The sequence below is a fragment of the Gopherus evgoodei genome, unplaced genomic scaffold (genome assembly GCF_007399415.2).
Source record: "Gopherus evgoodei ecotype Sinaloan lineage unplaced genomic scaffold, rGopEvg1_v1.p scaffold_40_arrow_ctg1, whole genome shotgun sequence".
NCBI lineage: Eukaryota > Metazoa > Chordata > Testudines > Testudinidae > Gopherus > Gopherus evgoodei.
In genome coordinates this window covers 1244104-1270628 of record NW_022060061.1, presented here as the reverse complement: position 1 = coordinate 1270628, position 26525 = coordinate 1244104, and the positions used below count along the sequence as shown (strand labels likewise).

General features: G+C 68.0%; 2 protein-coding genes across 5 annotated transcripts in view; one reads left to right on the top strand and one right to left on the bottom strand.

Annotated features, from left to right (window-relative positions):
• Nucleotides 1-26525, top strand: part of DOCK6 (dedicator of cytokinesis 6) — a 51186-nt gene that overhangs the window by 20356 nt on the left and 4305 nt on the right. Inside the window, exons 15-43 of one of the 3 annotated variants that reach the window (XM_030545796.1) lie at nucleotides 3438-3555; nucleotides 4332-4402; nucleotides 4717-4855; nucleotides 5261-5362; nucleotides 6742-6828; nucleotides 7401-7632; nucleotides 9361-9522; nucleotides 10181-10356; nucleotides 10711-10815; nucleotides 11094-11180; nucleotides 12590-12685; nucleotides 13329-13469; nucleotides 13835-13948; nucleotides 15102-15272; nucleotides 15592-15731; nucleotides 16180-16349; nucleotides 17295-17446; nucleotides 18218-18400; nucleotides 20126-20252; nucleotides 20375-20459; nucleotides 20920-21016; nucleotides 21597-21731; nucleotides 22409-22561; nucleotides 22860-23018; nucleotides 23256-23356; nucleotides 23863-24055; nucleotides 24474-24617; nucleotides 24830-24961; nucleotides 25612-25626. In XM_030545796.1, coding sequence (XP_030401656.1) covers nucleotides 3438-3555; nucleotides 4332-4402; nucleotides 4717-4855; nucleotides 5261-5362; nucleotides 6742-6828; nucleotides 7401-7632; nucleotides 9361-9522; nucleotides 10181-10356; nucleotides 10711-10815; nucleotides 11094-11180; nucleotides 12590-12685; nucleotides 13329-13469; nucleotides 13835-13948; nucleotides 15102-15272; nucleotides 15592-15731; nucleotides 16180-16349; nucleotides 17295-17446; nucleotides 18218-18400; nucleotides 20126-20252; nucleotides 20375-20459; nucleotides 20920-21016; nucleotides 21597-21731; nucleotides 22409-22561; nucleotides 22860-23018; nucleotides 23256-23356; nucleotides 23863-24055; nucleotides 24474-24617; nucleotides 24830-24961; nucleotides 25612-25626 — 3787 coding nt within the window. The remainder of the gene's footprint in view (nucleotides 1-3437; nucleotides 3556-4331; nucleotides 4403-4716; nucleotides 4856-5260; nucleotides 5363-6741; nucleotides 6829-7400; nucleotides 7633-9360; nucleotides 9523-10180; nucleotides 10357-10710; nucleotides 10816-11093; nucleotides 11181-12589; nucleotides 12686-13328; nucleotides 13470-13834; nucleotides 13949-15101; nucleotides 15273-15591; nucleotides 15732-16179; nucleotides 16350-17294; nucleotides 17447-18217; nucleotides 18401-20125; nucleotides 20253-20374; nucleotides 20460-20919; nucleotides 21017-21596; nucleotides 21732-22408; nucleotides 22562-22859; nucleotides 23019-23255; nucleotides 23357-23862; nucleotides 24056-24473; nucleotides 24618-24829; nucleotides 24962-25611; nucleotides 25627-26525) is intronic. The other 2 variants (XM_030545799.1, XM_030545798.1) reach the window with 2 other exon arrangements.
• Nucleotides 76-26525, bottom strand: LOC115642395 (collagen alpha-1(III) chain-like). Of its 2 annotated transcripts, XM_030545819.1 has the most exons (4): nucleotides 26476-26525; nucleotides 1362-1655; nucleotides 747-857; nucleotides 76-339 (listed from the first exon to the last, which is right to left on the bottom strand). In XM_030545819.1, the coding sequence occupies exons 2-4, from the start codon at nucleotides 1588-1590 to the stop codon at nucleotides 230-232; spliced, it is 450 nt and encodes a 149-aa protein (XP_030401679.1). In that variant the 5' UTR covers nucleotides 1591-1655; nucleotides 26476-26525; the 3' UTR covers nucleotides 76-229. The 2 variants fall into 2 exon arrangements, with proteins under 2 accessions (XP_030401679.1, XP_030401683.1); XM_030545823.1 differs by lacking the exon at nucleotides 26476-26525 and having other exon boundaries at nucleotides 1362-2634.

Below are 26525 nucleotides of genomic sequence, written 5' to 3'. Positions count from 1 at the left end.
TGTTGGGGGAGGAGAGCTTTTCCCCAATGCCCCTGTAGAAGCTGGAGTCACTTTCTCTCCAATAAGCCCCAGGAGGAAGGTGGCTCCCCCAGCCCTGGGGTTCATTTATTTCCTGGCGGGAGGGAGGCTCCAGCGCTCGATACCAGAGCCCTCGGGAGGCGTGTCCGTCCCTCGGGAGCTGGGGGTCCTCCCAGATCCAGCGACCCGACTGGCACTGCCTGGCCCCTTGTCACAGCAGCCCCTGGAGCCGGGGTCCCTCGCAGCGGTGAGGCTCCGTGTGGCTTTCCTCGGCCATCCCGTAGGGCCCATTCATGTCCTGGTGCCAGCGCGACCCTCCATCTGCCAGGGGGGAGCGGGCAGGCTGAGAGCAGGTGGAGGGGGCATCGTGGGGCAGGCGGAGGGGGGGACCCACTGGCTTTTCAGGGAAACCGCCTGGGCTCCGCCCCCACGAGGAGCACCCAAGGGAGCCGAGCCTGCTCGGGCTTCTAACAGACCCAGGGTTCCCAGCCTGCCTCAGGCCCCCTGGCTGCAGAGGCCGGGGGTGGGGGTGGAGGTGGGGTTGTGCCTGAGAGCCAGGGATCGTGGGCTGCATGGGCTAGTGGCTAGTGCCATGGCCACGGGGCACCTGGTTCCAGTACCGGCTTTGCTAGGGCCTCTCTGCCTCAGTTTCCCAGTGGGTAGCGGCTGTGCCCCCTCGTGCTCCCCCAAACTGAGCCCCCCAACCCTCCCCCCCGTGGGGGCCTTGCCTGCTCCCGGAGCCGGGCCAGCTGCTCCGCCTGCCTGGCTGCTTGCTGCTCCTGCTGCTGGGCCACGTCCGCCAGGGACTGGAGGGTGAGGTTCTGTCGCTCCACGTGCATCTGGGGAGAGGCAGGGGTCAGACGCTCCCGGGGGCACGTGCCAGGTGATCCTTTGCTCCCCCTCCCCCACCAGCCACTCTCTCCCCCATTCCCCTTCTGTTCCCCCATGCCCCCTCCCTGGGGGCCGCCTCCCCGCATCACCCCTGAGCTGGGGGCCCAGCAGTCCGGGGGGGATCAGTGCGCCCCCCTCTGTTGGGGCCTGGGGCTCAACAGATCATAGTGCCTGGATCCCAGCGGGGGCTGGTTGGCATCACTCCCTGGAGGTTGCTGGGGCCAGATCCTGGCTGGGGTCACTCCCTCCCCTTGATAGGGACGTGCTGATCCCCCCCAGGGGAGGGTTGAGCCCATGGTTCAGAGCTCCCCTGCTGGCAGCAGTGGTGCCGGCTGGCCTGGGGGTGAGTTTAGGGTTGTCTCAGGCCCAGAGCAAGGTGGGGTCAGGGCAGCATCTGGAGCTGGGAATTCCCAGGGCCCAGGTCTGTAAGGACCCCAGCGTGCGCGTGTTACCTTGAGAGCAGCCAGCTCCGTGGCCCCATGCCGGGGGCCCCTCCCCTCCAGGCCAGCCAGCGTCTCCTCCAGCTCCTTCAACCGCTCCGCCAGCAGGAGGCGCCCCGCTAGCGTTGTCTGGAAGGCCTGGGCCATGCTGTGGGTCTGCAGCTGCAGCGCCGTCTCCTCGGTCTGGCGGGGGGAGGGGAGAGCAGCAAAAGCATCCTGCCCTGTGCCTCAGTTTTCCCATCTGGGGCTGGTAATCCTGCCCTCGGGGCTGTGGGCACCCTCAGTTGGGCAGATGAACTGGGAGACCTGGAGACTTGGGGGTTAGTAGAGACCTGGCCCCAGCTGGGGAGACACCCCCAAATCCTCTTAGCCCCAGGGCCAGGATCCAGCGGGCTCATCCTCCTCCCCTCCTGGCCTCCTGCAGGCCTCTAAACCATCACCCCTGCCATACAGCTAGGGAAACCGAGGCAGAGATGTGAACCTCGAGGTTTCAAGCTGAGGAAGTGCCAGAGCCAGGAATAGAACCCAGGAGTCCTGACTCCCAACCCCCCCGCTTTCCGCAGGCAGGTACCTTGAGCCTCCCCACTGCCTCGCGCAGCTCGTCCATAGCCTGCCGGGCTTGCTGTGCCTGGCGCTGCAGGGCCCACAGCAGGTGCTGGCAGCGCCCGAGCTGGCGCCCGGCCTGCTCCAGCCGCTGCCCCGTGGCGCTGTAGGTCTCGTGCAGCGCCTGGCTGAACTGCAGCACCCCATAGACCAGGATGTCCACCTCCTCCTGCGGGGCCACCCCCGGTGGGGGCAGGGTGGGCAGGGCCGCACCAGGGGGCAGCAGGGGCAGAAGCAGCAGCAGCAGGCTCAGCATCGCTCCGGCACCGGGTGTCGGAGGGCAGGAACTGGCCTTATACAGGCCTGGGGATGGGGGGAGGTGTGGGGCAGGGCACTGGGTGTCTGGTGAGACTCTCCTCCCCGCCCCTTGGGGCTCCGGTGCCAGCAGACTTTGGCAGCTGGCGCAGGTCCAGCGCCCTGTCCTGACGGCTGCCCTGGGGCACGGAGCCCCTGGCCGGGTCAGGGCAGTTGCGAAAGGGGATTGCGTCAGAGAGGCTGCAGCGAAGGGTTAATAATGGAGCGGGCTTGTGCTCCTCAGAGCTTCCTCCAGCTGGGGCGGGGGGCAGATCCCCAGCAGGCAACCATAGAGGTCCTGACACACACAGCTAGGCACCGCTCCACTCCTCCCAGCCCCCACCCCCCGGCTCTAACCGCTAGACCCCGCTCCACTCCCAGAGCTGGGGTGAGAACCCAGGAGTCCTGGCTCCCAGGGCCCCCCCCCGCACTCTAACCACTAGACCCTGCTCCCCTCCCAGAGCTGGGGCGAGAATCCAGGAGTCCTGGCTCCCAGCCCCCCTGCTCTAACCACTACTCCCCTCCCAGAGCTGGGGAGAGAACCCAGGAGTCCTGGCTCCCAGGGCCTCCCCTGCACTCTAACCACTAGACCCTGCTCCCCTCCCAGAGCTGGGGAGAGAACCCAGGAGTCTTGACTCCCAGCCCCCCTCCAACCACTAGACCCCACTGCCCTCCCAGACTGGGGTTCCAGCTGAGACAGGATCTGGGGCAGTCCAGTCCAGTGCAGGGTACCAGGGAAGGGCACCTGAGCTGGGGGGTCTCAAAGCAAATCCCCCGCTCTGCCTTTTCATCCCCCTCCCTTGCACTCCTGGGCCCCTGCTGCCTGTTGGCTCTTCGCCTGCCCAGCTGCATGCCCGCCCCAGAGCGGCCTCGTGATTAGTGCGATCAGGGTCACCAGCGGGCAGCCGTGTGTGGGTGGGGGGCAGGCAGGGGATGGGGGTCAGGAGGCACCACTGCACAGCCAGGGGTGGGGGGCAGCACCATCTAGGAGCTAGGATACCTGGTTCTCTCCTGTCTTGGCACCAAGCCTCTTCCCCTCTTGGTGCCTCAGTTTCCCTCCCTGCAATGGGGCTGCTGCTCTCTCTCACAGGCCTCTGGGAGGCAAGACCCCATCCCAGCCCGCAGCTGTGTGAATGGACATTGCCAGGCCCCCGCTGATCCCCAGCGTGTCTCTCTCCCGCCCCCCCCCAGGAACCTGCTCTACGTCTACCCCCAGAGCCTGAACTTCAGCAGCCGCCAGGGCTCCATGCGCAACATCGCTGTGAAAGTGCAGTTCCTGGCGGGCGAGGACCCCAGCCAGGCCCTGCCGGTGAGTGCCAGCCCCAGCCCCAGCCCAGAGCTCGGCGCGACAGCTGGCAGGGCACCCAGCTTCTTGCGCCGCTGGAGAAACCACCCGCCCCTGAGGGACGCGACCGGCCTCAGCCTGAGACACCTGCCCCCAGCCCAGTTCGGGGGCAGTGGAAATGGAGCCAAGAAAGGGCCACGGGTCATGGGGTGAAGCGGAGATGGAGCTGAGAGCTGGCACCGCCCCTCCCTGCTTGCGGCCCGGAAGCAGAGTCTGGCCGAGAAAGAGGCCGTGGGTCCCTGGCCCTGTATCAAAGCACTGTTCTGGGGTGGAAGGGACAGGTTACCCAGGGGTCCAGGGGTCCATGGCACCAACAGGCTCCGGCTCTTCCTGGGGCTTCACTGAGCCGCAGCCTCCAGCCCATTTGGGGATTTTCAAACTGATCTCGGGATTTCAGGGCCCTGGCTAGAGAGTTTGGCCCCCTCTGGGCTACCCAGCCTGAGACCTCAAAAACATCGGGGGGGGAGGGGGGAACGCGTTGCCTGCAACCTCAGGGCCCTTTGAGACGCTTCACATCAGCCCCAAGTTCAGGTGGGGGGGCCCCAGCTCAGCGATGCTACATAGGGGCACCCGAAACTTCCAGCCCAAGGTTGAACTCTCTCCAGGATCCCAGGGAGGTTAGGCCCAGTGCCTGAACCCCCGAGGCAGCACTGTCCCGCTCCCAACTCTCACAGCTGTGTCAGTCTGTGGCTGACCTGTCTGTCTGCCCCCCTTGCCTGGTGTAACGGTTCTTTCACCAGGTGATATTCGGCAAGTCGAGCTGCAGCGAGTTTACGAAGGAGGCTTACACGGCCGTGGTGTATCACAACAGGTGAGCACTGCCCACCAAGCTGTCGAGGCATGGGGGGGGGGGCTATTTCAGGCAATATGGTAACCCATCTGGGGGTATCTGGGTGAAGGGGGTGCTAAACTGGATGGGGGGCTATTTCAGTTAATACGGTAACCTGTCTAGGGGTGTCTGGGTGGAGGGGAGCGCTGGGCTGGGCTGGTCTCTGGCGTGGGTCTCCCCAGGATGTGGGTCGGGGCCCAGGGCAGCCCCCAGCCTGGAGACCGGAGGGGTTTCAGTGCCTGAGTGTGGGGATCAGGGGATGCCGTGGGGGGCTCACTGCCTGCTGGCCCCCCCAGGTGCCCCGAGTTCTACGAGGAGTTCAAGCTGCAGCTCCCGCCCGCCCTGACGGACAATCACCACCTGCTCTTCACCTTCTTCCACGTCAGCTGCCAGCCGAAGCAGAACGCGCCGCTGGAGACGCCCGTCGGCTACACGGTCAGCCCGCCTGGGGGGGCCCCTCGCTGCCCCCCGCCCCTGATCCCTGCCCCCGGGAGCCTCCCCAGCCCTGGGGCTCCCAGCCTGTGTCCCTATCCCCCAGGAGCCTCCCCAGCCCTGGGGCTCCCAGCCCGTGTCCCTGTCCCCCAGGAACCTCCCCTGCCCCCCGGGCATCTCTCCAGCCCTGGGGCCCCCAGCCCCCCAGGCACTTCCCCCAGCCCCTGTCTCTGTCCCCCGGGAACCTCTCCAGCACGCGTCTCTGTCCCCCGGGAACCTCTCCCAGCCCCGTGTTCCTGCCCCCCAGAAACCTCTCCAGCCCGGAGGCCCCCTGCCCTGTGTCCCTGCCCCCCAGGAACTTCCCCAGTCCTGGGGTCCCCCGGTCTCATCCCTGCTCTCTTCTGCCAGTGGGTCCCGCTGTTGCAGCATGGCCGCCTGCGGACGGGGCCCCTCTGCCTGCCCGTGTCGGTGGAGAAGCCCCCGCCCAGCTACTCCGTGCTCACCCCCGATGTAAGTAGGCGCGGCAGGTCCGGGTCAGCCCTGGGCCCAGTGCTCCAGCCCCTGGCCCTAGGGGCACCAGCTGGCTTGGGCTGGGGTCTGGGAGGTGGGCATCCAAGCCGGCAGACCCAGTCTGGACCTGCCCCAGTGAGGCTGGGATTGAGCCAGCCCCCTTGAGACGGGAGCTACATTGGGGGGGGGGAGAATGTCCTGTCTTTGGGCACCACCCACCCTGCAGCTGGCAGGGAAACCAAGTCACGGGTGTGGTCAGATTCCGGGAGGGAGCGCCGCTGCACCTCTGCCTGGCGTCCATGCCCTCTGCCCATGGGGATGGGGTGGTAGCTGAGACCTGGGGGTAGGGGGAAGGAGTAGGGGCCGGGCCGGGAGCAGTCAGGGGCAGAGAGGGACCACGGCTGAACCCCTGCCTGGCATCCCTGCCCTCTGCCCATGGGGATGGGGTGGTAGCTGAGACCTGGGGGTAGGGGGAAGGAGTAGGGGCCGGGCCGGGAGCAGTCAGGGGCAGAGAGGGAGCGCTGCTGCACCCTGCCTGGCATCCCTGCCCTCTGCCCATGGGGATGGGGTGGTAGCTGGACCTGGGGGTAGGGGGAAGGAGTGGGGGCCGGGCCGGGAGCGGTCAGGGGCAGAGAGGGAGCGCCGCTGCACCTCTGCCTGGCATCCCTGCCCTCTGCCTGTGGGGATGGGGTGGTAGCTGGACCTGGGGGTAGGGGGAAGGAGTAGGGGCCGGGCCGGGAGCGGTCAGGGGCAGAGAGGGAGCGCCGCTGCACCCCTGCCTGGCATCCCTGCCCTCTGCCTGTGGGGATGGGGTGGTAGCTGGACCTGGGGATAGGGGGAAGGAGTAGGGGCCGGGCCGGGAGCGGTCAGGGGCAGAGAGGGAGCGCCGCTGCACCCCTGCCTGGCATCCCTGCCCTCTGCCTGTGGGGATGGGGTGGTAGCTGGGACCTGGGGGTAGGGGGAAGGAGTGGGGGCCGGGCTGGGAGCGGTCAGGGGCAGAGAGGGAGCACGGCTGCACCCCTGCCTGGCATCCCTGCCCTCTGCCTGTGGGGATGGGGTGGTAGCTGGACCTGGGGGTAGGGGGAAGGAGGGGGGCCAGGCTGGGAGCGGTCAGGGGCAGGGAGAGAGCGCTGCTGCACCCCTGCCTGGCATCCCTGCCCTCTGCCTGTGGGGATGGGGTGGTAGCTGGACCTGGGGGTAGGGGGAAGGAGGGGGGCCAGGCTGGGAGCGGTCAGGGGCAGGGAGAGAGCGCTGCTGCACCCCTGCCTGGCATCCCTGCCCTCTGCCTGTGGGGATGGGGTGGGGGGTAGGGGGAAGGAGGGGGGCCGGGCCGGGACTGGTCAGAGGCCGGGGCCCACGGCTCTCCCTCCCCGCCGCAGGTGCAGCTCCCCGGCATGAAGTGGGTCGATAACCACAAAGGGGTGTTTCACGTGGAGCTGCTGGCCGTGTCCTCAGTGCACACGCAGGTGAGGGCGGGGCTGGGGCCGAGGCCGATGTCCTGGGGAGATGGGGGGTGCTGGAACCCAGGGGGCAGGTCAGGGGGTGGGGTAGGGATGCTGGGGGTGCTCTGTATGGATGGGGGGCACTGTGTCTAGTTACTGCATGAGGGGCGCTTTGCCAGGCTGCGGGGGGGCCATGGGCCTGGCTGAGGATCTGGGCCCTGCCCCCCGGACTCAGGCACAGCCTGTCTCTGGGGCTGGGATTGGCTCCAGACCCAGCACCCCAGCCCTTGGCAATCATGCCATGCCCGCTTGCGGCCCCTCCTGGGCTGCCAGACACGGCTCCCCTCTGCCAACACACCCAGCGTCTCTGGGGCTGACGGGTCTGATCCCTCTGTGCCCGCGCTACTACCCACCTGCCCGTGGGGAGCTGGAGCCTGGTGCTGGGGGCCAGGACTCCTGGGTTCATTTCATTGGCTCCCTCTGCACGGGGGGACGGATGCTAATGCAGGAGGCCAGAGCGGCGCCAGCCGGTGCCTGGTGGTCCCAGGAGCTGGGGCTGGAGCCCCCCAGTGCCACCTGCCCCTGTCCCCCGGCAGGACCCTGCCCTGGATAAGTTCTTCACGCTGGGCCACGTGCTGGAGGAGGGGCACTTCCCGGTGCGGCTGCGGGACACCGTGCTGACCGAGGGCAGCGTGGAGGGGGAGCTGCGGGCCAGCGTGGCCGGGCTACGGGGGGCCGGGCTGGGGCCACTGCTCGCCCACTGCCACCGGGTCCTGGACAAGCTGCTGCTGCTCATCGCCCGCCCGCCCGTCATCGGGGGCCAGATCGGTGAGTACCCGGCGCCCCCACCTCGCCCTGTGAGCAGCGCCTGGTGCCCTCCACCTCGCGGGGACCTCGCCCTGTGAGCGGGGGGGTGCCAGGCGCCCCCACCTCACCCTGTGAGCAGCGCCTGGTGCCCTCCACCTCACGGGGACCTCGTCCTGTGAGCGGTGGGGTGCCCGGCGCCCCCACTTCGCCCTGTGAGCAGCGCCTGGTGCCCTCCACCTCGCGGGGACCTCGTCCTGTGAGCGGGGGAGTGCCCTCCACCTCGCGGGGACCTCGCCCTGTGAGCAGGGGGGTGCCAGGCGCCCCCACCTCGCCCCGTGAGCAGCGCCTGGTGCCCTCCACCTCGCGGGGACCTCGTCCTGTGAGCAGGGGGTGCCCGGCGCCCCCACCTCACCCTGTGAGCAGCGCCTGGTGCCCTCCACCTCGCGGGGACCTCGCCCTGTGAGCGGGGGGGTGCCCGGCGCCCCCACCTCGTCCTGTGAGCAGTGCCTGGTGCCCTCCATCTCGCGGGGACCTCGCCCTGTGATCGGAGGGGGTGCCTGGCCACCCCACCCCACGGGGACCTCTCCCTGTGAGCGGGAGGGTGTGCCTGGCACCCCCCTACCTTGCAGGGACCTCACCCTGTGATCGAGGGGGTGCCTGGTGCCCCCCACCCCATGGGGACCTCACCCAGTGAGCGGGGGGATTACCTGGCGCCCCCACCTTGCGCGGACCTCTCCTTGTGATCGGCACCAGGCACCCCCCACCCCACGGGGACCTCGCCCTGTAATAGGGGGGTGCCTGCCCACACCCCCACCCCACGGGGACCTCGCCCTGCAGAGACCTTGCCCTGTGATTGGGGGAGTGCCACCCTGCCCCTCGCGGGGACCTCGCCCTGTGATCGGGCGGGTGCCTGCCCACACCCCCACCCCAGGGGGACCTCGTCCTGTGATCCGGGGGGGTGCCTGCCCCACCCCTTCGCAGGGACCTCGCCTTGTGATCAGAGGGGTAACTGCCCCCACCCTGCGGGGACCTCGCCTTGTGATGGGGGGTAACTGCCCCCACCCCCACCCCACGGGGACCTCGCCCTGTGATCCGGGGGGGGGTGCCTGCCCCACCCCTTCGCAGGGACCTCGCCTTGTGATCGGAGGGGTAACTGCCCCCACCCTGCGGGGACCTCGCCTTGTGATGGGGGGTAACTGCCCCCACCCACACCCTGCAGGGACCTCGCCTTGTGATCGGGGGGGTTACTGCCCCCACCCCACGAGGACCTTGCCCTGTGATTGGAGGGGTGCCTGGCGCCCCCCACCTGGTGAGGACCTCGCCCTGTGATCGAGGGGGGGAGAGAATTTTGCAGCTGCTCTGATTGGCTGTTCTCCCCAAGGGGCAGGGCAGAGGGGAAGACAGCCAATCAGAGGGGGAGTTTTGCAGTTGATTTCCCGTTTGTGACCCGAAGCGCGTGACGCTGGCGTGTCGGAGCCCCCGCAATAGGCCAAAGCCCCAGGGGAGCATTAGCCCTGCTGTCCCGATGGGGAAACTGAGGCACCAGGAGGAGCGATGGCTTGCATGTGCTCAGCCAGCAGGCCAGAGGCAGAGCCAAGGAGTCCCATGTGCCAGTGCTGGGCTCCCCCCACTGGGCCAGGACTGATGGGGACCTGCACCCATGCCCCAGGGAGAGGAACCCAGGAGTCCTGTGGCCCAGCCCTGCCCCCAACCCTGGCTCACCCCTGCCCCCTTCACGTCTTCCCTCAGTCAACCTGGGCCGCGCCGCCTTCGAGGCCATGGCCATCATGGTGAACCAGATCCACCGGGGCCTGGAGGCCAGCCAGGGCCAGCACGGCCACAACCCGCTGCTGGCCGCCTACGTCCACTTTGCCTTCCGCCTGCCCGCCGAGACGCCGCCAGCGGGGAACAGTGAGCATGGGGGGACAGGGCCCCCGGGGGGCCCCTTAACATCCATGGGGCTGTGTGTCCTGGTGGGGGCAGGGCCCCCGGGGGGCCCCTTAACATCCATGGGGCTGTGTGTCCTGGGGGGGGCCAGGCCCCCGGGGGGCTCCTTAACATCCATGGGGCTGTGTGTCCTGGGTGGGGGCAGGGCCCCCGGGGGGCCCCTTAACATCCATGGGGCTGTGTGCTGGGGGGGCTGGAGGCAGCTGCTGGGGGCCAGTTCCTAGGGGTGTGGTGGAGGCAGAGGCTGCTTCTGGGGACGGGTGGGTGGGAGGAGGAGGGCTGCTCCCAGGGGCGCTGGTGGGGTCTGATCCCAGGAGGGGTCTTCTGGGAGTGTTTCCTTGGGGGGATCCTCGGGAAGGGGAGCAGAGTTGGAGAGGGGAACCAGGCTGGGAGACAGGACTCCTGGGTCCCATCCCCGGCCCTGGGAGGGGAGTGGGGGCTGGTGGTTAGAGCAGGGAGGGGATAGGACGAAGCCACGACTCCTGGGTCCCATCCCCGGCCCTGGGAGGGGAGTGGGGGCTGGTGGTTAGAGCAGGGGGCTGGGAGCCAGGACTCCTGGGCTCTCCAAGGGGGTTAAAATGCCTCCCTACCCCCTTGACTCCCCCCCGGGTGTTTGTTCCAGAGGCCGGGACACCGCCCCAGGGGGCTGCCATCCAATGCGCCACCCTGTCCCGCGCCACCGGCCGCCCCGCCACCCTCAGCCTGTCGCGCTCCAAGAGCATCAGCAACAGCAACCCCGACCTGGCCACCGCGCCCGGCTCCCCCGACGACGAGGTCCAGAAGATCCTGGGCAGCAAAGTAAGGCCGGCGCTGGCTGTGCCCCAGGGGAGGGGCACCCAGCACCCCCAACCCCTTCCCTGCTCTGCTGCTCTGCACCCCCTGGGGTGGAATCAGCCCCCTGGGCTCCCTGCACGCCACCAATCAGGCACAGCTCCCCGGTCCTCTGCCACTTTCCCCGCTTGGTGCTTTTGGGCTGGGGGCTCTGGTGGTGGGTCGCTCTGGATGGGGCGTTTCCTGCCGGTTCCCGTCTGAAATCCTGCTGTGAGCAGGGGGCTGGCTGGGCTGGGGGGGTGTCCTGCTCTTGGCTCTGAATCCGCCCTCCCCCGGTGACAGTTCTCGCTGCTCTCTTCTCTCCCGGCGGCCGCGGTGCAGGGGATCGACCGCTCGCACTCCTGGGTGAACTCGGCCTACGCCCCCGGCGGGCCCAAGGCTGTGCTCCGCCGGAACCCGCCCAGCTCCAGCGCCGACCTCAAACAGGTGCCCCTTCCCCTTCTCCGCTTTGCTTGCCAGCCATTCCTGCCCCGCCCCGCCCCGGTAACTGCCCCGCTGGGTCTCCCCGCACAGCGCTGACCCCTAGTGGTGAGGAGCAAAGACTGCGGCTCCTCTCCACGGTCACTCTGCACCTCCGCCCGGGGTGGGTGGGTAGAACATGGGGCACTGGTGTGGGGGGCTCGTCCATCACATCTCTCCTCTGCTCCATCCTCTCATTCCATTCACTCCTCTCCTCCATCATCACCGCCCGCCGCATCCCACAGGCCTGCGAGCGAAGCTCTAACCGCCTCTCCTCCTTCCTGGAGCGCTCCTCCGCGCCCGCCGCCCCCAGCAGGCCGACTGCCAAAAAGGTAGAGGGGGTGGGGGGGGCGGCTGAGCAAAAGTCTGAGGGGTGGAGAGTGGGTAAATGATTCTTGCCCAGCTACAGCTGATCCTCGGGGTCCTGGGATAGACATTCCTCTTCCCAACACCCCTGCATCCATCCATGGAACAGACATGAGGGCTTGGACTCCTGGGCTGGGGGCCTGGACTCCTAGGTTCTGTCCCCAGTGCTGGCAGGGGTGTGGGGTCTAGTGGTCAGAGCAGTGGGGGCTGCGGGCCCAGACTCCTGGGTTCCATCCCCAGCTCTTGGAGTGGGAAGTGATATAATGGCTAGAGCTGGAGCCTGGGAGCCCAAAGTCCAGTCCCCTGCCCCCAGCCCTGCCACTGATGTCCTGCGTGGCCTGGAGTACATCATGTCCCTTTTCCATGCCTCAGTTTCCCCACTGATAACGCTTGCCTTAGCCTCACTGGGGTGACATGAGGCCTCATTAATGAATGCCAAGTACGTGCTTGGAGCCCTGCCCTGGAGAATCCCAGTGTCTGTAAAGCGTTGAATTGGTACCAGGCTCTGATCCCACCCACGCCCGCTGCATTATTCAGAATCCCTGAGCTCCAAAATCGCTCTGAGCCCTGGGTCTCCCCAGCTGGACAGAGAGAGAATCCGGGTCGGGGGGAGGTTCCTTTCGGACAGGTTCCATCTATCACCCGCCAGCTAAAATCTCCTGCCTGTTACTCTCCATCCGTCTTCTGCCTTGTGCCTCATCACCATCGACCCCTCCTTCGCCATGTCTGTGTGAGCCTCCTCCCTCGCCGGCGTGCCCAGGGAGCGCTCCGCTGGGCCGCTTTCTCCTCCGGGTTCGCAGGCTCAGGCTGGCAGGGGGGTCCCGCTAGCCGAGGGCAGGCCTGGCACCCAGGGACAGCCATGAGCTAACAGCAGGGCCCAGTGTGTTATGTGGGGGGGCGCTGCAGGCTGGCCGCGTGCTGTAACCCAGGGTCTGTCCCAGCCGGAGCCACTAACGCCTCCACCCTGGGCGCCTCTCCAGAGCATTTTGGCTGCTTGACCCGCCCGGGCAGGCGTCAGTGGGGAGCGGAGAATCGTTCCCAGGCAGGGAGAACTGCTGGAGCCAGGCCCAGCTCGTGGCACCGGGGCTGGACCGATGTAGCTCAATCTCCCTGGGCCTCGGTTTCCCGCCTGTGCCAAGAGGTCAGAGCCTGGCCTGCCGCGGGGCGGTGGGGGGGCCGTGTGGATTGCAGAGCAGGAAGGGTGATGGGGGCCGGCTGAGCACCCAGGAAGAGGGGTAAATTCCTGCTGGGGCCAGGCCTAGGAGCAGTGCGGGGAGGGGGAAGACAAGCTCCCCCCACCCCCTGGTGTTACCCGCATGGTGCTGCCGGCCGTGCCCCCCCCCGCCCCGGTAACCGCCCGGCGGTCTCCTCCCAGCTGCTGCACGAGGAGCTGGCCCTGCAGTGGGTGGTGAGCACCAGCACCGTGCGTGAGGCCGTGATACGCCAGGCCTGGTTCTTCTTCCGGCTGGTGGTGAGTGCCGGGGGAGGGCGCCCTTCAGCCTGGCCTGGCAGCCCCCCCAGCGTCTGGGCTCCCCCCGCCCCGCGTCGGCCTTGGCCTGGCAGCCCCCTAGTGTCCAGTTTCCCACCCCACCCCCGGTCGGCCTTGGCCTGGCAGCCCCCATAGTGTCTGGGCTCCCCCCCCCCCCCACGTCAGCCTTGGCCTGATAGCCCACTAGTGTCCAGTCTCCCCCCCACGTCGGCCTTGGCCTGGCAGCCCCCTAGTGTCCAGTCTCCCCCGCCGCGTCGGCCTTGGCCTGGCAGCCCCCTAGTGTCCAGTCTCCCACCCCACCCCCGGTCGGCCTTGGCCTGGCAGCCCCCATAGTGTCTGGGCTCCCCCCCACGTCGGCCTTGGCCTGGCAGCCCCCCCTAGTGTCCAGTCTCCGCCCCCACCCTCATCGACCTTGGCCTGGCAGCCCCCCAGCACCGCCTCTTGGAGAGGGTCCAAGCGAGGGGCCCGCAGGCCCAGTGTGCGCCACCCCCAGGTGCAGTATCCCTGACCCCCCCACATAGCACTGTCCTGCCCCTTGGGGCAGTCCGGGGGGTCAGTGTCCCTGGCTGCCCTCCCCCGGGGGTCCCCGCGGCCCGTGCCCAGCGCTGGCGGCTCTCGCCCGCAGGGGAAGAGCATGGCGCTGCACCTGCACCAGGCCGAGAAGCTGGAGGCGCCGCGCCGGCTGCGCTTCCCCAGCCGCTTCGTGGACGACGTCGCTGCCCTGGTGGGCGCCGTCAGCATCGAGATCGCCAGCCGCTACCAGAAGGTCGGTGTCCCCTGCCCCACTGCCCTGGCCCCCCGCCCCCCTTCCCGCTTAGCTACCTGCCCCCCCGCCTTCATCTATCCCCTGCTCATCTGTCCATCCAGGTATCCAGCCAGCCCCCTGTAACCCCCCAGTGTGTCCCTCCCTCCATCCCCAGCCTGTCCGCCCCCCGTTTTCCATCCACCCCCTACGCCCCCCCCCCAGCCAGTCCCCTATTATCCATCCACATCCCCTGTCTGTCCCTCCCTCCGCCTGCCCTTGCTCGCCCCCAGCCCGGCCTGTGCTCTCACCCCACCCGTTGCTCCTGTGCTGCTTGGAGCCCCGTGTCCCTGGGGGGCATTAACCCCCCCCCCGGCCTTGTCTCGCAGGATGTGGAGCTGGTGGAGCGCCTCAACAGCAGCCTGGCCTTCTTCCTCAACGACCTGCTCTCCCTGATGGACCGCGGCTTCGTCTTCAGCCTCATTCGCCTCTACTACAAGCAGGTTGGCTGGGGCAGCTTCCCCCGGGACGTCCTGTGGCTGGGAGTTCCGCAGGGCCTGTCTGGGGATAGGCAGTTCTCCACTTGGAGCTGCAGCCTCAGAACTGCGGGGGATGTGCCCCTAGGCTACGGGAGGCCAGCCAGTGACCGCCCAGAGCTGGGGAGGGGGTGGGCATGGGGCATCGCGGCGTATACAGCTGTGCCGGGGGGCTGGGCAGGAAAGGGGGGGAGAGGGTGGGCGGGGGAGGGGGCAATCAGAGGGACAGCTGGGCTGGGGGGGATAGGTGGGAAAGGGGGTGATAGGGGCAGGTGGGGGAGGGGGCAATCGGAGAGGACAGCTGGACTGGGGGCAGGTGGGAAAGGGGGTGGTCAGAGGGACAGCTGGGCCGGGGGAGGACAGGCTGGAAAGGGGGTGATGGGGGGCAGGTGGGAGGGGGTGGTCAGAGGGGGGCAGGTGAGTGGGGGGTGGTCAGAGGGGGACAGCGGGAAAGGGGGTGATGGGGGAAGGCAGGAAAGGGGACGGTTGGAGGGACAGCTGGGCGGGGGGGACAGGTGGGAAAGGGGGTGATGGGGGGTGGTTGGAGGGGGACAGCTGGGCCGGGGGGGGCAGTGGGAAAGGAGGTGATGGAGGGCAGGTGGGAGAAGGGGCAATCGGGGAGGACAGCTGGACTGGGGGCAGGTGTGAGGGGGTGGTCGGAGGGACAGCTGGGCGAGGGGGGACAGGTGGGAAAGGGGGTGATGGGCAGGTGGTCGGGGGTGGTCGGAGGGGGACAGCTGGGCGAGGGGGGACAGGTGGGAAAGGAGGTGATGGGCAGGTGGGAGGGGGTGGTTGGAGGGGGACAGCTGGGCGGGCAGGGACAGGTGGGAAAGGGGGTGATTGTGGGGGGCAGGTGGGAGGGGAGTGGTTGGAGGGGGACAGCTGGGCAGGGGGGACAGGCGGAAAAGGGGATGATGGGGGGGCAGGTGGGAGGTGAGTGGTTGGAGGGGGACAGCTGGGCCCGGGGGGGGACAGCGGGAAAGGGGATGATGGGGGGGAAGGCAGGAAAGGGGGCGGTCGGAGGGGGACAGCTGGGCCAGGGGGATTAACTGGGGAGCTGTCAGCCGCTGGGCTGTCCCTGGGAGCCCAGCCCCCCCATCCCAGGCTGCGCCCCCCCCAGATTGGTAACCGGCTGCCGAGTGCCCAGAACCCCCCCGCCCTGGTGGCGCTGCGCGTGGATTTCCTGCGTATCGTCTGCAGCCATGAGCACTACGTCAGCCTGAACCTGCCCTGGCACAGCCTCTCGCCGCCCGCCTCCCCCTCGCCCTCCGTGTCCTCCGCCACCTCCCAGGTACGAAGCCCCTGGGCACCCTCCGGAGCGGAGGAAAATCGATCTTGTGTCCTGGGCCCGGGGGGCTCTGTCTTGGGGTGGGGCTGGGCCCTGGGGCGCCCGGGGGGGTGCCAGTCTGGGGAGGTCCCACACCGAACTCTGGCAACCCCGACCCAGCCATCACAGCTGGGGGGAGAGCCCCCGGCCGGTGGTCGGGACTGCTGGGGGGGACCCCAGGCATGAGGCAGCTGTAGCTGCTGGCCAGGTGGTTTCTGTTCCTGCGTCCTCATGGCTTCCACGCCCCCCCGTGCTCCCAGCTCACTCCTGCCGGCTCCCCCAGGGCTCGGCTTTCTCCAGCCCGGCACAGGACCAGCGGGTGGCCGGCATGTTCGAGCTGTCCGTGCCCTACCGCCGGCAGCACTTCCTGGCGGGGCTGGTGCTCACGGAGCTGGCGCTCATCCTGGAGCCGGACGCCGAAGGGTGAGTGGAGTCCCCCCAGGGTCCAGCCCAGAGCTAGTGACAGCTTCCCGGGAATGGGGCCAGGACTTCTGGGTTCTATCCTGGCTCTGGGAGGGGAGTGGGGTGCAGTGGTTAGAGCAGGGGGTGCTGGGAGCCCGGACTCCTGGGTTCTATCCTGGCTGTGGAAGGGAAGTGGGGTGCAGTGGTTGAAGCAAGGGGCTGGGAGCCAGGACTCCTGGGTTCTATCCAGGCTCTGAGAGAAGAATGGGGTGCAGTGGTTAGAGGGAGGGGGGAGCCAGGACTCCTGGGTTTTATCCAGGCTCTGGGAGGGGAGTGGGGATTGGCGGGTTAGAGCGGGTGGGGCTGGGAGCCAGGACTCCTGGGTTCTATCCTGGATCTGGAAGGGGAGTGGGGTGCAGTGGTTAGAGTGGGGAAGTCTCATTCCCAGGCCCCCTCTCCCCCCTGCCAGCGTTTTCTTCCTGCACAAGAAGGTCATCAGCACCCTGCACAACCTGCTGTGCAGCCACGATGCTGACGCCCGCTACACCACCACCCCCGTCCGCGCCCACGTGGCCCAGCTCTACCTGCCCCTGCTCAGCATCGTCCTGGATGCCCTGCCACAACTCTACGACTTCACCGGTGAGCACTGGCCCCTCAGCTCTAACCACTAGCCCCCACCCCCCTCCCAGAGCCGGGGAGAGAATCCAGGAGTCCTGACTCCCAGCCCGCCCCAACCACTAGACCCCACTCCCCTCTCACAGCTGGGGAGAGAACCCAAGAGTCCTGCCTCTCAGCCCCCCCGGCTCTAACCACTAGACTCTACCCCCCTCCCAGAGCCGAGGAGAGAACCCAGGAGTCCTGACTCTAAGCCCCCCCCGGCTCTAACCACTAGACACCACCACCCCCTCCCAGTGCCAGGGAGAGAACCCAGGAGTCCTGCCCCTCAGCCCCTCCCCCCCCAAGCCGGGGGGAGAACCCAGGAGTCCTGCCTTGCTCTCACCCCCGCCCCCTGGCTCTAACCACTAGACCCCACCCCCATCCCAGATCTGGGGAGAGAACCCAGGAGTCCTGACTCCCAGCCCCCTCAGCTCTAACCACTAGACTCCACCCCCCTCCCAGAGCTGGGGAGTGAACCCAGGAGTCCTGACTCTCAGCCCCCCCGGCTCTAACCACTAGACCCCACCCCCATCCCAGACCTGGGGAGAGAACCCAGGAGTCCTGATTGCCAGCTTCTCCCCCCGCCCCCCAGCTCTAACCACTAGACACCACCCCCCTCCCAGAGCCGGAGAGAGAACCCAAGAGTCCTGCCTCGCTCTCACCCCCGTTTCCCAGAGCTGGGGAGTGAACCCAGGAGTCCTGACTCCCAGGCCCCACCCCACCCCCTAGCTCTAATCACTAGACTCCACCCCCCTCCCAGAGCTGGGGAGTGAACCCAGGAGTTCCGGCTCCCAGCCCCCCTGCTCCCAAGGCTAGGGAGAGGACCCAGGCGTCCGAGCTCCTGAGCCTGTCCCCTTTCCTCTGTCTGGGGAGCCCCCGGGCTGGCTGGTGCCCAACGCCCCCCAGCCCTGCGCTCTCCCCTCACAGAGAACCACAGTCAGCGCGGGCGCCTGGTCACCGTGCTGGGGGACGAAGGAGACGGCGACAGCAGCACCATCAGCCAGTCGGTGGCCATGGCCATCGCCGGCTCCCCCCTGCCCCACGCCCACCGGGCCAGCCCCTTCCCGCTGCCGGCAGCCGTGAGTAGCCGTGGGGCGGGTGCAGGGGGAGGAGGGGAACGTCAGAGTGACCTCGATCTCGAGATGGAAAGCTCCCTTCCCCGGGTCCCCTCTCCCTCCCCGAGCCAGGGAGAGAACCCAGGCGTCCTGGCTCCCAGCCCCCACCCAGAGCCGGGAGCCCCTTCAAGCATAACTTCCCCTGGAGGTGGGTGGTATCTGCGGGCCCGTTTGGCCTTGCAGGGCCTGTCCCCAGTGAGCAGCCGGACGGGGGGCCTGCCCCCAGGATCAATCCTGGGCCCCCTGCAGGTCCCAGCCCCGACTGTGTGAGTGAAACCAGGGCAGCTGCTGGAGGGCGCCCCACGGGGTATGGTCCTGAGCTCCCCCCAAGCCAGGCGGGGGATGGGCACTGACCCCCATCTCTCCCCTTGCCCGGGTGGGGGATGGGCGCTGACCCCTGTCTCTCCCTGCAGCCCCTCCCCCTCTGTGCCCGGGCAGGAGATGGGCACTGACCCCTGTCTCTCCCCCCGCCCGCGTAGGGAATGGGCACTGACCCCCGTCTCTCCCCGCAGCCTCCCCCATGCCTGGGTGGGGGATGGGCTCTGATCCCCATCTCTCCTCGCAGCCCCTGCCCCCCGTGTCTGGGCGGGGGATGGGAACTGACACCCGTCTCTCCCCGCAGCCCCTCCCCCCCGTGTCTGGGCGGGGGATGGGCACTGACCCCCGTCTCTCCCCGCAGCCCCTCGCCCCGTGCCCAGGCGGGGGATGAGCACTGACCCCCGTCTCTCCCCACAGCCCCCCCGCCCGGGCGGTACTCTGTCGGCGGAGGCGAGCCGCACCCTGCTGGCCTGCCTGCTGTGGGTGCTGAAGAATGGGGACGCAGGGGCGCTGCAGAGCTGGTGTGCGGAGCTGCCCCCCCTGCACCTCGGCCGCCTCCTTGACCTGCTCTACCTCTGCGTGGCCTGCTTCGAGTACAAGGTGGGGGGGCTGGGGGACCCAGCTGGTCGGGGGGATCTGGGGGCAGGGATCCACCTAGCGGGGGGCAGATCTCGGGGGGGGGGGGGACCCAGCGGGCCAGATGGATCTGGGGGCAGGGATCCAGCAGGCAGGAGGTGGATCTGGGGGGGGAACCCAGTGGGCCGGCGGGGGATCTGGGGGCAGGGATCCAGCAGGCGGGGGGTGGACCCAGCAGCAGGGCCGGCTTTAGGCCAATTCAACCAATTCCCCTGAATCGGGCCCCGTACCGACAAGAGCTAGTGCGCTGTACCGGGGTGGCCCAGCTTCCCCAGAGGGCAATTTAAAGGGTCTGGGGCTTCCCGCACTCCCTGCCCTGTCTCCAGCCAACCCCTGCCGCACCCCCTGCCCTGCCCACACCAGCCCCGTCCCCCCTGCCCTGTCTGCAGCCAACCTCTGCCGCACCCCCTGCCCTGCCCACACCAGCCCCGTCCCCCCTGCCCTGTCTGCAGCCAACCCCTGCCGCACCCCTGCCCTGCCCACACCAGCCCCGTCCCCCCTGCCCTGTCTCCAGCCAACCCCTGCCGCACCCCCTGCCCTGCCCACACCAGCCCCGTCCCCCCTGCCTTGTCTCCAGCCAACCCCTGCCTGAAGCCAGCCAGTCCTGCCAACCTATGCCGCACCCCTCTGTGGCCCTGCCTGAAGCCAGCCGGCCCACCCCACACACCCCTGTCTCCAGCCTGCCCCAAACTCCTCTCCCTGTGTCACGGAGTGTGGGGGAGTCCGGCCCTGCACCCCTCTTCCTGGGACCCCCAGTGACTCTCAGCCAGCCAGTAAAACAGAAGGTTTGTTGGACAACAGGAACACAGGTTACAGCAGAGCTTGCAGGCACAACCAGGACCCCTCAGTCGAGCCCTTCTGGGGTTCAGGAAGCTTAGCCCCCAGCTTGGGATCCCCTGGATTCCAACCACCCAGCCCAAAACCGAAACTGAACTCACCCAACTCCCTCCAGCCGGCCCCTTCCTTTGTCCAGCTTCCCAGGCAAAGGTGCTGACCCCCCCACCCCACCTGGCTCAGGTTACAGGCTTAGGTCCTGTCCCTCACCTAAAGTCACCTCCTGCTCCCCCCCCCCATTCCCTACTGCATCACCCCCTGCCTGCAGCCAGCCCCACATCCACTGGTGCCCTGCAGTTCCCAGGGCACTAACCCTGCACAGCTGCTTCAATGAGGGGGGCAGGGAGCAGCTGGGACCCACACGTGCACACCCCCAGGGAGTGGCGGGACCCCACACGTGTGACATGGAGCTGAGTTCTAGTTCAGGCCCATCTTTTTAAACAAGAATTTTAGGTAGGGTTAACGTACAGCCGTATTTTACCGGGCATGTCAGGCTTTTTGGTTCTTAAATCGCCATCCAGGTGGAAAATACGGACGTATGGTAACCTTATCGGAACAGGAAATACCTACTGTGGCACAGCCCTTAAATCAGAACTTTTTAGAGGGAACCGGGTGCTAAGAAATGAAAGGCTTTTTTTTAACATTTTTTTTTTTTTTTAGTCATCCCTGCTGGGGCCCCGCCAAAAATATTCGAATTGGGCCCAGCACTTCCTAAAGTCAGCCCTGCCCAGTGGGCTTGGGGGATCTGGGGGCAGAGATCCAGCAGGCCGGGGGGGATCTGGGGGGGGACCCAGTGGGCTGGGGGGATTCCCCGGGGGTCCGATTCCCAGTGCTTAGCCCGCCCCCACCCCGCAGGGCAGGAAGGCCTTCGAGCGCATCAGCAGCCTGGCCTTCAAGAGGTCGCTGGACATGAAGGCGCGGCTGGAGGAGGCGATTCTGGGCACCGTCGGCGCGCGCCAGGAAATGGTGCGGCGCAGCAGGGGTGAGCCATGGCCGTGCCCCCGCCAGCCCTGCCCCTGCCAGACTCCCCGAGCCTGCCCCTGTGCCCCACCGTGCCTCTACCCCACCCCTGCCATGCGGCTCCTGACACCCCCATTCCCGCAGAGCGCAGCCCCCTGGGGGGCCAGGAGAGCGTCCGCTGGAGGAAGAACCTCGCCCACTGGCGCCCAAACTCCGACAAGGTGGACAAGTGCGTGTGCTGTGGCGCCGGAGGCCCCGGGCTGGGAGGGGAGGGGTGGGTTCTGGGGGCACAGGGTTGGGGGCTGGCCGCTGAGGGGAGGGAGGATGCTGAGGGGTGCCGTGCTGGTGGCTGGGCGGTGGGGGGTGCTGGGGGGCCCCGGGTTGGGGACGGTCAGGCAGCGACCAGGGTGGAAGCGATGCCAGGGAGCCAGGGGCACTGTGTGGTGCTGGCCCTGGGGGGCTCTAGGCTGGGGGCTGCTGGGGCGGTGTCGAGCTGGGGGATGGATGCGGGGGGGCCATGGGGTGGGTTGGCACTGGGGGCACCAGGCAGGGACCAGGATGGAAGCAATGCCAGGGAGCAGTACTGTGGGGGGCTGGTCGTGAGGAGCGCCAGGCTGGGAGGTGGAGGGGTGGAGGGCACTGGGCTGGGGGTGGGAGAGGTGGATGCTGATGCCCCGCTCTGCCCCCAGGAGCCGGGAGGAGGTGGAGCAGGAGGTGCTGGTGGAGGGGAACCTGGCGACTGAGGCCAACCTGGTGGTGCTGGACATGCTGGAGATCATCGTCCAGGTGGGGGCATGGTGGAGTTACCCCCTTCCCTCTCAGCGCCTCCCAGCAACTGCTGCTTACCTGTCCTGCCTCCTCCCAGAGCTGGGGATGGAACCCAGCGGTCCTGGCTCCCAGCCCCTGCCCCCTGTGAACAGGGCCGGCTCCAGGCCCCAGCGTGCCAAGCGCGTGCTTGGGGCGGCACGCTGCGGGGGGCGCTCTGCCGGTTGCCGGGAGGGCGGCAGGCGGCTCCGGTGGACCTCCTGCAGGCGTCCCTGCGGAGAGTCCGCTGGTCCCGCGGCTCCGGTGAAGCATCCTCAGGCACGCCTGCGGCAGGTCCCCCGGAGCCGCGGGACCAGCGAGCGGCAGAGCGCCCCCCACAGCATGCCGCCATGCTTGGGGCAGCGAAATGGCTAGAGCCGGCCCTGCCTGTGAACATCAGGCACTGGTTTCCCCAGGAGATTTCACCCTCCCTGCCCCCCCCGGTCAATACCCCACAAGCTCTGCCCTGTGGCAAGCTCCGCCCTGCCCCTGGGAGCTCCACCCTCACAGCCCCTCCCTCCCTGCCCCCCCGAGCTCTGCCCTCACGCCCGTGTCCCCGCAGACGGTGCTGCTGGCGGAGGCCAAGGAGAGCATGCTGGACGGGGTGCTGCGGGTGCTGCTGCACGGCATGGCCTGCACGCCCAGCGCCCTCTTCCTGCAGCACTGCTTCGCCTCCCAGAGGGCGCTGGTGAGCAAGGTGAGTGGGGCCCCCGCGCGGCCCCCCGGCAAAGATCCAGGGGGCCTGTGGGGAGCTGGGGGGTGGTTGGCAGGTGACCGGGCTGCTGGGGAGAAGGGAGATCAGAGGAGGGAGGGCTTCGCCTGAGCCCATCCCACAGGCAGCTGGGCTGGGCTGGCTCTGGGGGGGTCGCACCCGGGTTCGTGTCACTCCATCCAGAGGGAATGGGGAAGCCAGGATGGGAACCCAACTCCCTGCCCACTGGACCCCACTCCAGGCCAGCGCTGGGTGAGAACCCAGGCATCCTGGTTCCCAGCGCCTTCCCCCCGCCCACCCATTTCAGCCACTGGACCCCACTCCTGGCCAGCGCTGGGTGAGAACCCTGGCTTCCAGTGCCCCCCGCTGTCTGCTAGCGCCGGGTGAGAACCCAGGTGTCCTGGCTCCCAGCGCCCCACACACACACACATTCCAGCCACTGGACCCTGCTCCCTGCCAGCACCAGGCGAGAACCCAGGTGTCCTGGCTCCCAGTGCCCCCTGCTCTAGCCACTGGACCCTGCTCCCTGCCAGCGCCAGGCGAGAACCCAGGTGTCCTGGCTCCCAGCGCCCCCTGCTCTAGCCACTGGACCCTGCTCCCTGCCAGTGCCAGGCGAGAACCTAGGTGTCCAGGGGTCTCTAACCCCTCTCCTCACGGCACAGTTCCCAGAGATGCTGTTCGAGGAGGACACGGAGCTCTGTGCCGACCTGTGTCTGCGGCTCCTGGGGCACTGCAGCAGTCGGGTGGCTGCCATCCGCGCCCACGCCAGCGCCTCCCTCTATCTGCTCATGCGCCAGAACTTCGAGATTGGCCACGTGAGTGCAGCACCCCCCCCGGCCATGCGGCTGTCTCTGGGGTGGAGTTCAGCAGCCAGGTGGGCTGGCTGGGCCATGCCGCCGGCCCCTTTGCAGGTGGAAGAGGGGGCGGTTTGTTGGAGACTCTGGGGATGCCCCCTGCTCCCTGGGCTAGGCCGCCAGGGAATTCGGGCACAGCCAGCCAGCGGGATCCCAGGGGCTGTCTGGGCATCCCCTGCCCGGAGCCTGGTGCGCTGTGCCCAAGCAGCAGGAGGCGCTGCAGGTTCCTCGGCTCAGCCTCCCCACCGTCCTCCCGCAGAACTTTGCCCGGGTCAAGATGCAGGTGACCATGTCTCTGTCCTCACTCGTCGGGACCTCATCCAACTTCAGCGAGGAGCATCTCCGGCGCTCGCTGAAAACCATCCTGACCTACGCCGAGGAAGACGCTGGGCTGCAGGACAGCAGCTTCTCTGAGCAGGTACGGGGGGGCGGGACCTGCCCTGATTGACAGGCTCCCCCTCCGAGGGCCCATTCCTGTAGCTGAGTGGGTACCGGCTGGGGCCTGTCCCCAAGGTAGCTGGGGACAGAATCCACTCTACAGCCTGGGGCTGGCCCGGCCAAGGGCTCCCCGACTCTCGGCACCCTGTGGCAGGCAGGGGCCCTGGCCCAGCCACGCCCCCAGAGTGTGGGGAGTCTGAGCCCACTGCCTCCCTAGGTGCAGGACCTCGTCTTCAACCTGCACATGATTCTCACCGACACTGTCAAGATGAAGGAGCATCAGGAGGATCCGGAGATGCTGATAGACCTGATGTACAGGTGAGTGCCCTGGCCACGCCCCTGGCCACGCCCCCTGCCTGGCCACGCCCCCTACCCCCGCCAGGGTCCTCCCACAAGCCCTCTCCGCCCCCCAGCCAAGTTCATGGTCCTGCCCTCACCCGCTGCCCACTCCCCTCCATGCAGGAATACAGCCCCCCCAACTCCCTGGAAGTGGCACCTCCCAGTAGAGAAGTTGGGGGCTGAGGAGCAGAGAGGGGAGATTTAACGCAAGCTTATAGACTGAGTCCTGGCTCCCAGCCCTGCCCACCTCCCACTGCTCTAACCCACTAGACCCCCTCCCTTCCCCAGACCGGGGAGAGAACCCAGGCATCCTGGCTCCCAGCCCCCCCATTCCAAGACTGGGGAGAGAACCCAGGCATCCTGGCTCCCAGCCCCCCCATTCCAAGACTGGGGAGAGAACCCAGGCATCCTGGCTCCCAGCCCCCCCATTCCGAGACTGGGGAGAGAACCCAGGCGTCCTGGCTCCCAGCCCATCTCTCTCCCAGGATCGCCAAAGGCTACCAGAACTCCCCGGACCTGCGGCTGACGTGGCTGCAGAACATGGCAGCCAAGCACTCGTCACAGGGGAATCACGCCGAGGCGGCGCAGTGCATGGTGCACGCGGCCGCGCTGGTGGCCGAGTACCTGAGCATGCTGGAGGACTCCCGCCACCTGCCCGTGGGCTGCGTCTCCTTCCAGGTGAGCCCCAGTACCCCTGGGCACCTTCCAGCAACACCGCCCCTGCCAGGGGGAGCGGGAGAGAACCCAGGAGTCCTAGCTCCCAGCCCCCTACTCGGACCACCAGACCCTGCTCACCTCCCAGACCTGGGGAGAGAACCCAGGAGTCCTAGCTCCCAGACCCCTGCTCTGACCACCAGACCCTGCTCACCTCCCAGACCTGGGGAGAGAACCCAGGAGTCCTGGCTCCCAGCCCCCTACGCTGACCACCAGACCCCACTCACCTCCCAGAGCTGGGGAGGGAACCCAGGAGTCCTGGCTCTCAGCCCCCCACTAGAGCCCTCTCCCTGCCCCATCCCCAGGCAGGCCTGCGTGCTGACCCACCCGCCCGGGGCGGGTTCTCGGCCCCCTAGCCCCTCTCACTGCCCGTCTCCGGCAGGGCATCTCGTCCAACGTGCTGGAGGAGTCGGCCGTCTCGGACGACGTGCTGTCCCCGGATGAGGAGGGGATCTGCTCCGGGAAGTTCTTCACCGAGCTGGGGCTGGTGGGCCTGCTGGAGCAGGCAGCTGCCTTCTTCACCATGGTGAGTGCCCAGGGAACGGCCCTACTGCCACCGCTGGCCGAGGGAGGGAGCCTGCGTGGGGGGGCCCTGGAACGGGGAGAGGGCTGTGCGGGGGGTTGGCAGGGGTTGTCTGGGCCTGGGGGAGCTGGGCAGGGGCAGACCCTGGCCTCTACGGTCCCTGCCCCCTTTGCTCACGTGCCTGGGGGGCTATGACCCCGTCTGACCTCCCCCAGGGCGGGCTGTACGAGGCAGTGAACCAAGTGTACAAGATCCTTATCCCCATCCACGAGGCCAACCGGGAGTTCAAGAAGCTGGCGGCTCTGCACGGCAAACTGCAGGACGCCTTCGGCAAGATCAGCAGCCAGGTGGGCACCCGCCCCCTCGGGAGCAAGACCCAGAGCCGGGACTCCTGGGTTCTCTCCCGGCTCACAGGGAGGGGGGCTGCTTAGAGCAGGGGGGCTGGGTTCTCACCCTGGGTCTGGGAGGGGAGTGGGGTCTAGTGGTTAGAGCAGGGGGGCTGGGAGTCAGGACTCCTGGGTTCTCTCCCTGCCTCTGCCACTGTCTGCCTGCGTCCCTGGGCAGATCCCTCCCTGTCTATGGCTCAGTTTCCCCCTCTGCACCATGGAGTGATTCCTGTTAGCCTGAGGGGGGCCCTTTGGCCGCTCCCCTAAGGCAGAGTATGGGCATGGTCCTTTGGTGAGAGCACCCCCTTCTGGCAGAGATGTGCATTGCAGGGAGTGGATCCCAGCCTCCCACTGGAGGCGGAAAGGGGGGTGCCTAGCTGGCTGCAGGGGGGAGCTGCCTCGGGGATGCCCTGGTTCTCCGGGGGGCTTGGGGGTCAGTGTTTTCTGATGGGTCAGGCCTCACCCCCGAGCCCCGTCTGCAGCGTCCAAGGGGGGTCGTGACGTGATGCGGGTGCGGCCCCGATCTTGCGCTGAGGGGCCAGGGGGGTCCCGATGGCAATTGACGTGCTCTCTCTCCTGCTCTCTCCCCTACCCTGCGCCCGTCCTGTCAGAGCGCTGGCTGGGAGGTAGGACACGTGTGTGTGCGTGTGCGCGTGCCCCCGCTCCCCCAAGCCAGTGTGTGCAGCACCCTCACAGCCCCCACCCCCACCCCCTCCATGGTCCGGGCTGCCTGGCCGAAGGGTCTGTTTCTAACCCTGTCTAGCTTGGGAAGTGGGGTCTAGTGGTTAGAATGTGGGGTGGGGAGCTGGGAGCCAGGACTCCTGGGTTCTCTCCCTGGCTCGAGGAGGGGAATGGGGGCTGGTAGGTAGAGCGGGGGGGCTGGGAGCCAGGACTCCTGGGTTCTCTCCCCAGCTCGAGGAGCGGAATGGGGGCTGGTGGGTTAGAGCAGGGGGTGCTGGAAGCCAGGACACCTGGGTTCTCTCCCCAGCTCTGGGAGGGGAGTGGGGTTTAGTGGTTCGAGCGGCTGGGGCTGGGAATTAGGACTCCTGCGTTCTCTCCCTGGCTTGGGGAGGGGGACGGGGCCTAGTGGTTAGTGACCGCGGCCATGGGCGGTCGTCCTGGGTGTGATGAGTTACCAGGCTCGGCTGGTCCCTGCTTAGCACCCACTTCCGTGCAGGGGGGCCGGGTAGCCCTGTCTGGGAACAGCCGTGAGCCAGGGCAGGAAATCCCCAAAGGGAGTGGGGGTCCAGCCCCCCCAGCCCCTCTGCCCCAGTGTGCCCAGAGCGACCCCCAGCTGTGACCCTGGTGACCTTTCACCTCTGAATGGGGGGGTCAAAGTGGAGGTGGCTGAGGGTGGCAGTGCCTCAGGGGGGGCTGCATGGTTGCAAGGAGGGTGGCGATCTGTCCCGCCCCCCCCGCCAGGCCCTGCCCCCCCCCAGCACCACGCCAGGAGCTGCTCGCTGCCCCCTGCTAACCTGCTGCCTCTCGTCTTCTCTCCCTGGCCGCCGGTCCTGCCCGCTGCTGC